We start from the raw sequence: 13,682 nt of genomic DNA, 5'->3' as shown, positions 1-13,682 counted from the left end.
CCGCCACTTGTGTTTTTTTTTTTTTTTTTTAGGCATATGTTTGTATATAGTCGCACATATATTTGCTCTTATTCTGCTATGTTGTATATATTCTTGCCAAATACTGTAAATAAGCTTAAGTTGTCTTTAAAACTGTTGCGCCCGGCTACCCCTGGGTTTGGCGCGCATTACCAAATAATAAATAAATAAACAAACAAACAAACTTTGACTGTATCTACTTCCCATGCATCTTTTCAACCTCTCACTGTCCTTGAGGGATCTTTCCAAATGCTGAAAGGTGGTTACTGTTCTACCTCTCCTTAAAAAACATAGATAAATAAATACTACGCCTGACCTCAGTAACTCTGCAAACTATGTATCTTTCTCTCTTCTACGTAACTGTTGTAAAATAATCCTAGACAGTTTGGTGTTCCACTGCATCACCACTTACGTGGAGACGCATTAACTTGGCGATCCCCCTACAGTCTAGGTTCTGCAACTTTACCTGCACTGAAACAATGTTTTCCAATTTTCCTTACTACTGTACCCACTTCTCCTATCCTCATCCTCCTTTAGTGCTCCACCCTTAGACACTGTCGAAAACGAATCCTTCCTCTAAACGTATCCTTCCTCCTGATTTTCTCACACCTTGGCTTCAAGGGCACTGCCTTTTCCTGGATTGCTTCTTGCTAATCTGGTTGACTATTTTTCATCTTTTGGAATGTTTGAACCCGTTTGAGCTTCCTGATTGGCTAGGAGCCCATCTGAACCCCCCTGCCGGTGTTCTAAATCTGGGTAATCTATCTGCCACTGATACTCTTAATACCCTGATGCGCTTGGTACCCTGACTTGGAACTGCCCAGCCATACACATGTGCTCCTATACAGTGCCTCTTGCCAAAGCAGACCTTGCTAAAATGAGAATACATGTTTCTGAATGTTTGATGTAATTTCGATAGAGTGAAGTTGTTGCTGTAGATATTCTGAATCAAACAAAGCCTTCTTCACTTCCCTAGCAAAGACATGCAAACAATAGATACTACTAGAAAACAGCTCCACCTATGATACCGGATTTGCCAAAGCAGACTCAAGCGCCAGGGAGCTCTTTGCAATTCTACGTGAGCTCGAATCGCTCTCACCTCCTGTAGCTAACTGTACCAAAGATAGCACCTGGTGTACCAATATTCAAAATGCCTTGCTAGACACAATTACTTTGCTTCAAAACAAGATAGTGGTGAAGAGAAATGCACTGAGCAGTGTCACCTTAGTCCACTTGCCTGAGCCCCCAGCCCTACCTTTAAACTCTCCCAACATTTAACTTCAAACCAGTCTCTGAGGTTGAAGTCATATAGATTATTAAATGTCTTAAACCTTCAGATGTCACAGATGTCTGCCTGGCCACAGTCATTAAGGTCTGTGGTGAAGCACTCCCTCCCTCCATCTCCACTCACATCAACACCTCGTTCGCTTCTGCTTCAGTATCAACCCACAAAAGACGCCTTGGTTCTGCCTTTACTAAAATAAGACGATGCAAGACTCAGCCATCCCTACTAATTACCGCCCATCACCACTGTCCCAAAAGGTGCAGCATACCTTCAGATTCAATCGCACCTAGAATTTAACAACCTCCTTGGCTTGCGCCAATCAGGATTTCGACCAAGCCACAGTACCGAAGCAGCACTTCTAGACTTGACATATCAGCTGGACAAAATCAAAGACACTGGTAAAATTGCCCTCCGCTTCCTCCTGGATTTGTCCGCTGCCTTTTATCTGGTGGACCACCAAATCCTATCCCAGCACCTCCAATATGCTGTGCATTTTTCTACTGAAGCTACTACTTGGATTTCCTCCTTTCTAGCCAACAGATCCATGAGAGTTTCATCAGCCACCGCATCTGCCCCTCCAGCCCCTGCGGTGTCCCTCAAGGGTCGTGTGTCACCTACCTTGTACAATATCTTTACTAAGCCCCTCTTTTGACCTCCTAGACACCAGGGGCATATCTTACACAAACTACGCAGATCATATCCAACTACTTCTACCCATCACAGGTAACTATACCACAGACTCTATACTGAACCTACCCACCACAGGTAACTATACCGCAGACTCTATACTGAACCCAGCCTATCAATCTATTCGGGCAAGGATGGCCTACCATATGCTATGCCTTAATGATGATAAGACAGAAATTATTCTGATCGGCTTGCAAACTCTACTAAACAAATTGGATGGATCTTACAAAACCTTTGTCATCGACGGCCTTACCATCCCAGTCTCAGGGGAGGTTAAGATTCTAGCGGTCTATTTAGATTCCACATTTTCTCTAAAGAGACAGACTAATGCCATTGCATCATCAGTGGCATACTCTGCCTTGCTGATCAATACTTGCAGAGCCTTTTTGTCCCCAATCTCCTTAACCTTGCCCGTGCGCTCATCGGATCTAGACTGGACTACTGTAACACTTTATTTGCAGGGACCTCCTCTCGAAACATCAACAAGTTGCAGGTGATTTAGAACAATGCACTGAGGGCAGCCTTGAGCATTCCAAAAAGAGAGCACATCTCAGCCGCCAGAAGAAATATGCACTGGCTGCCAGTTCGCGAGCACATTATTTTTAAAACGCAAGCCATTACACATAAATGCCTCTCGAACGCTGCACCAAGATACCTCTCGCAAAAGCGTACTAAAGCAAACTCGGCAAGACCCAACGGCGCTTTGAACACTCATCACCTCATCACCCACAGATTCGGGCAAAAAGAAATTGAGGGGAGGGGGTCTGAGCTTCACAGTCATAGCCACCAAGAACTGGAATGCCTCCTCCGTTGGCCTTAAGATCGGAAAACAATCCTACTGGGTCTTCCGCAAGCACCTTAAGACAATACTGTTCGACCAGGATTCAACCCTTGCGGAACTCTCGTCTTAATGAAACTGATACATTCTAATTATCTACCTTACATATCTTGTTTTGCTGTTGTAATGTTTAACGTTTGTAAATGGCGCCTTGATGCCTACGGGTTTAGCACGCTCTATAAATGGAATAAATAAATAATGGGATCAATGGATGATTTCAAATGTGTTGTTACCCTTTATTTTTGACACAACACAACATGGATTAGGGTAAACTGAGCTTATGGGGTGGGTTTAAGAATTCACAAATCAGTCAGGCTTTGTTTGTGACTGCTGTCTTTAGTCCTTCCCTCTCTTCCCAATTCACGTCCTCCTTTTTAGCAGCAAACCAGTCATTCATTCTCTGGTACTTATAGTGTAAAGGGAGCACTTGTTTCGTGGCTTCCATTGGGACTTTCTTGCAGGTCGCTGACGTGGTCAGGGTCTGGCATTGTTTCAGTTAGAGGCTGCTAGCAGATACCCCCAGCAGGTACCCTTAGGTTCACCAATGCGATTGTGTGTATGACAAATGCCCAGGTAGTCCAAGCCTTTACGTGGCAGATTTTGGCAACTGAGCCTGTTGGCTTTCAGGGTTGTTGACTGGGACCTTAGGCCGCTCCACCAGAGGATACTCTTTCTTAGAAGTGAGATTCTGGTGTTTCTCTCTCATGCACCATGCTTCCCTTGTTTCCTCCTCCTTTCTTCCTCTGAGTCTGTCCTCCTGCCTGAAACACTCTCTCCTATTTCACCTAGTCCTCTTTCCTATTTTCTCCTACTTCCCCCTTTCCCCTTCTCCAAGGTTCTCTTCTTCTCCCCCTCCCATCATCCATTATTTCTTCCTCCGGGCACTTTCTCTTCTGTCCTCTTCCCCTCAGCCTTTGTGACAAGGTCTTCCGGGATGACCGGGCACCATGTCATGACGGGATGCTGACCCTTCTTAGCCTAGGGTGGGAGGCCTACCGGGGTGGAAGCCAGAGCCCTTTCTACCCTAGAGGGGGAATGTGGCAGTTGGGAGGGCCCCAGTTCTTGCTCCCTCCTTAAGTGCCCATATGTGCTTGGCCAGTACCACTGTTAATCACGCCATACCTGTGTATGTAGTGTAAGGAACTCATGGTGGCATCAGTAAAGACAGACACAAGTGATCACAGTTCAAGGGTGTTTATTAAACTGTATGCAGGTTGGAAAACCGCTTAATCTAAACCTAAATCTAAGATGGGAGCAAGCGTCGACAATCAAATGAAAAATAAGGCAGTCCTAGTTGCGCTGTGTCAAATAAAAAGGGCCTATACTAAGAAACCTATTGTCGAACCTTAAAACTAATACAAAAAGGGGTGTGGTATGGTTTTCAAGAAAAGAAAAGTGTACACAAATAATATGTCGGGATACGGCAGCTTGGGTCTCCCTTTCCCACGTTTTGAGCATGAGCAAGGTGGAATCCTGGAGCACAGTACACTCTTGAGCTTCCCCAGCATGAGGTGACGTTCCACTTGCAGCTAGCAGGGTCGTCGATGGCCAAGTCTTGTGTCTCTTGAAGATGTCTCTTGCCTTCGAGAGCCTGACTTATCCAAATAAAAACAAAAGTTCCTTTAGCAATATGAAAGTTTGTTTCCTGGTTTCACTTAAGGTGAGGATTCTTCACCCCTGGGTCCCCCTTTTCCAGGCGCTGACCCCTCTTTACTTTCAGCCTCCCTCCACCGGGTTCACTATGACCTTTCCTTCTTCACAAATCTTAATGTCCTGTTAAACGGTTCCAGTGGACATCCCCTGGCCGGGTTCACTCAACACACTGTTGCTTGGGACTTTAGACTTTGCCCCTCTTTGTCAGCATCCCTCTTGCCGGCCCACTCTTGCCAACTTCACATGCACAAATGTTTGCAGGATTCACTTCCCTTGCTTTCTCACAGTTCTTAGGTCAAAGACTTTCGACTGTATGACCATTTTGACCTACCTTGGCGGCTCTCCTACGCCCTTCTGATATCTGTTGTTTCATTCAGATGGGGATTGACCAGAGTTTCTTGGAGCAACACCCTTGTGGTGCTGGCCCTCTTTTGCAGCTGGTCTCCCCTCTACAATGTCACAGTTTCTAAGCTTTTCTCACTTTGCCACTTTGCGACTTTCATTCACGACAGCCCGGTTCTTATTGGTTCTTCCCTCGACTCACCGGCTATGATAAAACCGCTTGGTGTTCTTCCTTACTGGAGGCAAGGCTGGTGGTACGGAAGCAGGAGTTTCCCTCGCTCTAGTTTATCAGCGTCAATACGCTCCGTGTACCGTTGACATCTGCTGAAGCACACTTGGGCTAATGCCCTCGGCCTTATGATTCTTTCTGCTGGGTCTGGATAGGTGTCTCATCGTGCGGTCTGCCTTACTCGTACTGTGCTCTCTTGCTCCACCTTTTATCTCTGTGGGGAAGGGAAAGGCACAGGCACGTCCGGTGTGTGTGATTCTGATCAATTGCCTTACTTTGCCTGACCCTTGCATTGGGACATGTCAGGTAAATGGCTCTGGTGTTAGTCCGTTCTCTGGTGTGTCGTGCGAAAGTGTTCATGTCGGGAAAGATCCGGGGGCAGTGGTTTTGAATGTCCTACGTGGTTGGATGAGGAGAAGGTGTTGAAAGACGGGGAAAACCGCGTCTCACCTGTCGGTGTCTCACTTCCACTCCCCGAGGACCCCCATCCAGGTGATCCTCCCTCACTGGTCGACCACCAGGAACTGGATCCAATAGCGATGGCCATGTGCTGACCACCTGGATGACCGATCCCCGCAGACTAACTAGGGAGACACCTTCAGGTTTCTCACAGTAGATGCAGGCCAGTTTTCGTCTCATAGGTTGGACAGAGAGAGGCAGTGAGAGAGACATTGCGGGACTGAGGAGAAAGACGTAGGAAGGGAGAAGAGAGAAGGTGGGTGGATTTGGAAAGAGGAGAGTAGCAAGAGCAATATGGAAAGCGAATTAGAAGAACATCAGGGCATCAAAGGATGAAGGCATGGTGGGGCTTGAGTATCTGCATACGTTTGCACCATCTCTTTAGATACTACAAATGCAGGTAGGACTACCTCCCCACCTTAGGTGCCTGTACCACACAAAGTTGTGGCCAGTCCTCCTATGTTAATAGCCCAGATTTATATTGAATGTGCATCTTAGGCCAACAGTGGCTCTTTTTCTTCTGGGTGTTGACCCCTAATTGGACTGTCATGAACTATACCACATTACTTGATAAGAAGAACTACACCAAGTGGCCTGACTTTACCTGGGGCCTGAGTGTTTTTCAGTAATGGTGGCTTATGACTTGACTAAAATATTGAGATGTCTGATTCAGAGTACAGCAAAACCTCAATCCAATCGGCGGGATTCCTTAGTCTGTGCCTGTTTGGGGACTATTATGTTGTGTTTGGTGGGCTGCTGTCTGTTTTTTCTCTGTTTGCTCTGGTCTCAGGTTTGGACACCCGGTGCCTTTCCCCGTGGGGGATGAAAAGGACTGTCTTGAGTTCCATATTTTTGTGTGTTTCGCATTGTTAGTAGGCCTGAAGCTAGATTGTCCCCTAGGTCTTCCCCATGGTGTTTTACCTCTGTTACTACTTTGCCAAGAGTGTGCAGCCTATTATTTATTTTACTTCCTCTGTTGTAGAGAGGTAGTGGTGGTAGTGTGTGTACCCCTTGTTCTACCTTAAAAGGAACCTCTACCTCTTGCTGGTCTTCCTTGCCAGTGTACCTCTTTAGCTGACTTAGTTTCTTCGTGGCGTGCCTTGTGTCCTTCTGCAGGCCTTCTACCTATAGGATTCATGCCTAAGGATTCGTAAGTGGCTGTAACAATTTCACCAAATGATTCCCTCTTTTCCTGCTCGGTGAGTGGGGCTAGTTTCCCATGTACTTCAAGTTTGCCAGGTTCTCCTTTTAGTAAAGGTAGATTATATCATTCTTTGTGCAATGGTTGTTGGAGGGGATACATGGCTATCTACCTATATTTGGGATAATACATTCAAGTTACAAGCCACTTGACAGCCATAAAAAGTAACTTGCCACCTCAATTCTACATATATGCACAGCACACCATTTCTCACTCGCCAAAAGTCAATTGTCGGTAGACATTGCCTACTGGGGAATGCACATTTTGTGTCCTGTATATTCATTGCTGCTGCAGCCTCCTGGGGCACCTTAATGTTCTGAGATAGAAGATGGAGCTGCGATGGAAGTTGTTCCAGTTAGTAGCAAATCTAGCGAACTATGAACAGAAACCCAACTCTAACAACCTTCCAAGGAAGAATTGCAGCTTGTGGCCATTGCCATGAAGTAGGCCATATGCCTTTGTTGTAGTGTAACCTGCAGATGGGCAGCTTGTGATTGCACTAGTTTCTGTGAATAGCATTCGGAGTATCTCTTCATGGCTTATGAGGGTAGTTTTCCAAGAGTCATTTTAGTGTGTGGAACTGAAAGCCCACCTATTTCTGGTGTTGCGTGCGGTTGGTGTACTTGTGGCATGCCATTTTGTATAGCTAATTGTAGTGCATGATTACGGACATTGTAGAGTCATGTTTTGTGTTGCTAAAGAGCAGTTTCAAGCATTAGTGTGTGAATAAATGCCCTCCAAACCAGTTCACATGTTTAAGTACCAGTTAAGGGGATTGATGTAGACAGTCTTACATGCAGCACAACATAAACACTGGAGGTCCTTTTTAAAGTGTACATGAATTAAGTCTTTGTAGGTAATCCACCTGTCTGGGCTACTGCATCTGTAGAGTTAGTAGATGGCGCATTAGTCATTTTCTTGAAGCCACTTACACAACGCGTGGCCTTAGTGCATGGATATTTGGACATCTGTCTGAGCCATTTCCTGTACTTTGATGTTTTTTTCTCTGTGTTAAGCTATTTTATAGGATGAATTTGCATAGACTTAAGATCAGTGGGTTGTAATGCCATGCCAAGACTTCAACCATATTGCAGAAATACTGGGTGGTGGTCTGAAGGCAATTGTACAAAATGTTTACAAAGGAGCTAATGGTTATATTAGAACACAGGAAGGAATTTCTATGTAACGGCACTTCTTTGCTGGCTCTTGTCCAAAAGAGGGACTGCAAAGTAAGATAAACTGTGCTGGGTAAGGGTTGGTGGTCTTATCTCACAAAGGAACGGAATTTAAATCTAAAGAAAACCTGGGTGTCCGTTAAGGGGTAGCAGTACAACATTCTGGGAATTGCATTCTAGAATGGTATACCCATGAGGAATGATTTTATCGTAGGGGGGAGCAATAGAGCTTCCATAACTTGTGTCGAGAAGATGGTGTACTTCCTTATCTATAAATACTGAAACCAATGCCTTATAATCATTGGAATGATTGTGAATATCCTATGTTCTCCACAAAGATGGGGGGACTACCCAAGGAAAACCCTAATATTCAAATCTGCATGGCTTTTTGGCCTGAATCCTTGCTTAGAGACTGTAGAGCTGCAGCATACACCACTGCTATGCGGTAGGTTAGGTGGTGGCAAGCAGCATACTCTTTCAGGACAATAAGAAATTGATCATAGCCACATGTGTAGTTTAAGAGCATATGCTTTTGTTATAAATGATTAACAGGATCTCTCTCGCCCCCGCAACCCTTTCTCTCTCTCAGCTAGTGCTTGAATGTGGACAAAGTTGTTGGACATAATCACTTTTGGATATCGCATGGAATTGTTTCTTTTTTTATATATTTATTTATGAGCACACTTAGCATCTCATAAAACATATCACTAATGTATAACGTGTAATCGAAGTTCAACATCCTACTAAAGGAACAACAAAGTGCAGGGAACCATAGAGGGGCCAATTTCCATATGCATACATGACATTGTTGGCATCAGATCAACTGGCCTGGGTCTCAGTCCCATCACCTGGGTGAGGTTGCGGCATCATCTTCCGGTTGGCGTATGCACATAAGATATGCCTTGAACTGGGACCATATATCTTTTGGGCGGGAATGGGCTAGTTGCTTCTGATAAGCTTTGCTCAACCATGTTTTTACTCTTGTGGTTACTATAGGATACAGTGTTTTACATGTTATGCCATGTGTTGTTTAGTGTTCTAACATTTTACGACAGTCCGGTCGTATCCCCAGAGTCCTGTAAATTATGTGTTTGATTCCCTTGAAGCTTTTCTCTGTCAAAGGAGCTTGACCAGCTGTCTAGCTGCAGGGACCTTCCTTCCTCAACTCCAACCATCTGTTGGAATTCCATTTTGCCCACACAAGGGTCACCCATAGCGCACAAAGTAGAGTTTTCAGTTTTGATGTACTGAGAACCACACCACCCCTATACAAAAAGGCACTTTTACAAAGGTTTCAAACTGAGACAGAAAATATGCAATGGCCAATACAAGCAAGATGTCCAAAACGAGTTGTCCTCATGCTTCATACAAATATTATTTGTTATTTTGGCTGCAGTTCTACAAGTCGGTCAGAAAAGACTACATATTTTGTTTATTGACATAGCTGATATAAATCAACTTCACAATATCAAAGGCTATATAAAATATATGTTTCGTCATCCCCTGTTTTTACCCATCTGGTTCCTACACCACCTCCTAGTTTATGTCTCTCTTACCTTACCTTTGAATGATTTCAACATTTTTGATTTCCATCACCTTCATTTTAAATGTTCTTAATCATCTTTCTGACTTTTTTCACTGCCGCTATCCTACTCCTCTACACAATGCATCTATTTGCTTCTATTTTGTGCCTTGCTTTTTGCACATGTCCCATCTTTTGTCTTGTTCTTTATCGTTGCTCACTTATTCATTTAATGATTTTTAATTTTTCTTTCTTTACTCACTTTTGCTCCATCTCTTACCGTTTGCTACCAACTATTCTATCTATCCCGTCTTTAATTATGTTTCTTCTATATTCCCATCTGGTCCTTTTGTTTGAGGTGTATTCCTTTTTTTGCTCCTGTATTCACTTGCTTATCTGTATTGGCTGCTCCGTTCTCCACTTCACCCCATATCCTCCCTGTTTCCTAGGGTCATGGAGTTCTCGAGATGCCTTCTGGAACGGGAAAGACTGTCTCCCTTTTGTCACTTATTGTTGCTTATCAGCGGGTAAGTCTTCCTTATGAGTTACCTAATGAATTCAATGTTACCACTGTGTCGAAAGGCTTTGGTCTCATGACTGGATGTAAGCTCCCTACTCTTTAAATATTGAACAGTAAGATTCTTAAATGCATGTAATGGACCCTGCCTTGTATATCATGATTAAAAATGTTAAGTATTACAAACGTATATATTTAAAGTGTTGAGAAATAAAGTGTGACACGATTAAGATTTTCACATGTTGCATGCCTACATTTTATTAAGATAACCTGAACAAATAGATGACGCACAAAGTGGATAATTGCATGGATCACATGCTCATGAATATTCCCTGTCGTCAGGCTGGGAATCCTTGGTAAAAAGAAAGCAGTTTAGCTTGAACTTCAACTGCTCATCTCCTCTATAGCCTAGCAGTGTCCCTTGGGTCATACTTCCCCAGCCAATGACACTTGTCCTAAGCTCTACCCCTGATGGCCATCTTCAAATTTAACATACGTTTCTACTGTTGGTAGTCCTCGTGCTTCCTCAGAAAATCATAGGTTTTTTGCTGGTTTTTGCTATTTTCTGTAGAAATCTTCCATCTCTTCTTCGTTAACTGCCGTTGTCAGTGAAGATCTTCAATCCACCGTCATATCTTCAACCCGTGGAACCAACAGGCCCAGGCTTTTGCCTACATCTCTACACCTCGACCATGGCTGATGCCTATAAGAAAAGCCTCTTCAGTGCCTGTGAAAGCTGCAGCCTGAAGAATTTCTTCGAGGACCGGCACCTGAAGTGCCTTTATTGTCTTCATCCTGAACACGACACAAACAGATGCTCCATCTGCCAATCCTTCTCGTCGAAGAGCAAGGAGGATCACCACCGGCAGTTAGTGGCCTGGATCAAGGAAGGGAAGGACTCTGACGCGGCCGCCGGATGCCATCATGCCTCGTCCAGGGCCGGCAGGTCCTCCGAGCGTACTCCCTCTGGAAAGAAGAGTTCGAGGTTCTTTGAGGATGCTTCCTTTGTGAAGATCCAAAAGAAGGCAAAACCTCACGATCCATCGGCATCCTCATCAACGGTCTCTGCGGCTGGGGGACCAAGTTCTGTAAGGGGCCGGTCTCCGTCGCTCGCTCCGTCGACGGTTAGCCTGCTGGCTGGCGGGTTACCGCGCTCCGCGAGGAAATTGTTGATGTCGTCCAAGCACAAATCATCAAAGAGCAGATCTTCTAAGGACACGTCACTGGCTCTGCCTTCGTCAACTTGAGTCCCGTCAACAACTTCATCCACCAGTACTGTCGTCCCGTTGTCGACCCCATCAGCAAAGTCAGGAAAAACAAGTCTTTCTTCAGCGATGAAGAGTTTGTCAACAACCATCATCTTTTCCCCGACGATGGTCACCACACCGAGGGACTCTCTGCCTCCTAGACCCCCGTCAACGGTCCCGACTATGATCCTGTCGACGACTGCACATATTCCTGCTCTGCAGGCTCCTATCATAGCCTCCCTCCTGAGAGGATATGATCTGGTGAAAGACCTGCCTCTAGCTCTGGACTTCCTGCACAAGCCCACCAGGGTAGTCCCCCTTTTCACTCTTGATTCCCATGGGATCCCCAAGGAGATTACCACATATCTACCAGTTTGGAGGAGGACCTGCCTGAAGATTTTTATTCAGATCAGGAAGGGGGCCATGGACCCATGCCTCATGAGAGATCACCGTCCCATGAGCTTCACCAGCCTCTTAACCTCCAAGGGGTTGAAGCCCGTCTCCTACTTCGGCTGCACCTGCTCCTGCACCAGGGGACATGTCCCTGGCCATCCTAACCACCCTGCATATGTTGGTGGTGTTAATTCAGCGTCTGCCTACTGCTCCTGTGCATGGTCAAGCCAAGAGTACCCCAAGGCCACCTTGGCACGGATACTGGCACAGACACACCAGTGAAACTTGCACAGATGAGTATGACGACTAGGTTGCCACGGATGGGGGTGTATTAGCCTACTTGTTTGAAAAATATTTGACCTTTTACTTTTGACCAAATTGTTTTGATCGTTTTCTAGGTCGCAATTTTGTCAAATTTAATTAAATATATATATATATGTATATGGGGTTGGGGTAAGTGGCTAGGGGAGGGTTTGCGGGGGGGTCTCCCCCCGCATTTCCGACCAAAAAATGACCCAAACAAATTCAGTCAAATGTGAAAAGATCAAATATTTCCGACCAAGTAGACCTAAACCGGATGGGGAACCACCAGATGTCGATATACCTGTCAGGGCTTCAAACCTGGACAAAATAGCCTCCTTCCACTCCATCGTCTGAAAGGTAGCCAAGCTCTTCAACCTGGTGCCAGAGGAGAAGGAAGGCTTCCTTTTTCAGTGGCAAGAGTCCGCTAAGAAGACCATTGTGTCAGTCCCTTTGTTGGAGGACATATGGGAAGATGGATTAGCAGTCTTCAAGGCTCCAAAAACCACACCTATGAAGTGTGACGGGCTGGAGAACAAATACTGGTTTCCGGATTTCGGCCCCCAGATGTCTCAAGTCTCCGCCTTCTCTGGACTCGGTGGTATCTACTGCCACTAGAAAGATGTCCTCAAACCCATCATCGTTGTCCATGGTGCCTCCGGACCAGGAAGGCAAGAAGCTTGATGCGGCTGCCAAGGACATCATTACCAGAGCAGCCTCCACCATCAAGGCCACCCTTGCCATCCTGTGAAGGTACTACAGGGAGCCATGGTACAAACTAAGCCCATCCTTGACTTCCTCCGCGATGACGAGAAGGCCGAAACCTTGTCCCTATTCCATAGGGAGACATTGCTTCGGACCACACCATCACTGTCACGCTCAACATAACAGACTCAGGTTTCCGCCACATGGGGAATGCTGTGGCTCTCTGGAGCCAAGGTTGGCTGAAGGCCACGAATTTCCACATGGAGGTGCAGACCAAAGTCATTGACATGCTGTTCAATGGGGGAAACTGTTTGTGAAGGCGGTAGATGACACCGTCCAGGCCATCAAGACAGTCACGGAGACGGTGAACTCTCTGGGGACCCTACAACAGAGAAGATCATCCTTTAATTCCCCGAAGGGTAGAGTTTCCAGATCATCCAGGGGGTACACCACCCCCTATCTTCAGCCCTCCCGCTCCATCACCCAGGAGGCTTACAGTGGTCACTCCGCGGCCTACGGCAGTGGCACCCAGCGTCATCGTCCCCCATCCAGGACACAAGAAGCCCGAGCAGGCCTGAACCTGGGCGCCCACTTTTGCACCCCAGTGGGAGGCCGACTGTCAAACTTTGTCCATTAGTGTCGAAAGATCATCTCCACGGACAAATGGGTGCTGGACATTCTTCAGCATGGGCATGCTTTAGAATTTCAAGGCATTCCTCCTGTCGCGTGACATCAACTGTACATGGCACAACTGCTACAGGAGGTGCAAGCCATGTTATGGAAAGGGGCAATCGAACCAGTCCCTCAGTCCCTCAGTGCCTCCGGGCTCTGGAGTGTACTACAAATACTTTCTGGTAAACAAAAAGTCAGGAGGGTGGTGGCCTATCCTAGACTTCAGACGCCTGAAAAAGTTTCTAAAATACCAAAAGTTCTGGATGGTCACGTTGCAGCATGTGCTCAACCAGCTGGAGGAAGGGGCTTTTCTGGTGACTTGAGGACAGGTACTTCCTAATCCCCATTCATTGCAAACGCCGGAAGTTCCTGTGTTTTGTCGTCCAGGGACAGCATTATCCATTCAAGGCCCCTCCGTTTGTCCTGAAATCGACCCAGA

The 13,682-nt window shown here is 45.9% G+C and overlaps 1 protein-coding gene across 2 annotated transcripts in view; it reads left to right on the top strand.

Annotated features, from left to right (window-relative positions):
* The window catches only part of ERCC2 (ERCC excision repair 2, TFIIH core complex helicase subunit), a 1,037,455-nt gene that overhangs the window by 88,108 nt on the left and 935,665 nt on the right, over window positions 1-13,682 (top strand). For both annotated transcript variants that reach the window (XM_069644679.1, XM_069644680.1), the window contains exon 3: window positions 9,859-9,936. In XM_069644679.1, the coding sequence (XP_069500780.1) occupies window positions 9,859-9,936 (78 nt within the window). The remainder of the gene's footprint in view (window positions 1-9,858; window positions 9,937-13,682) is intronic.

Source organism: Ambystoma mexicanum, chromosome 2p (assembly GCF_040938575.1).
Source record: "Ambystoma mexicanum isolate Mex_15411 chromosome 2p, UKY_AmexF1_1, whole genome shotgun sequence".
In the NCBI taxonomy this organism is placed as follows: Eukaryota; Metazoa; Chordata; class Amphibia; order Caudata; family Ambystomatidae; genus Ambystoma; species Ambystoma mexicanum.
The sequence above is the reverse complement of the archived record's forward strand: the minus strand, read 5'-3'. Positions and strand labels throughout refer to the sequence as shown.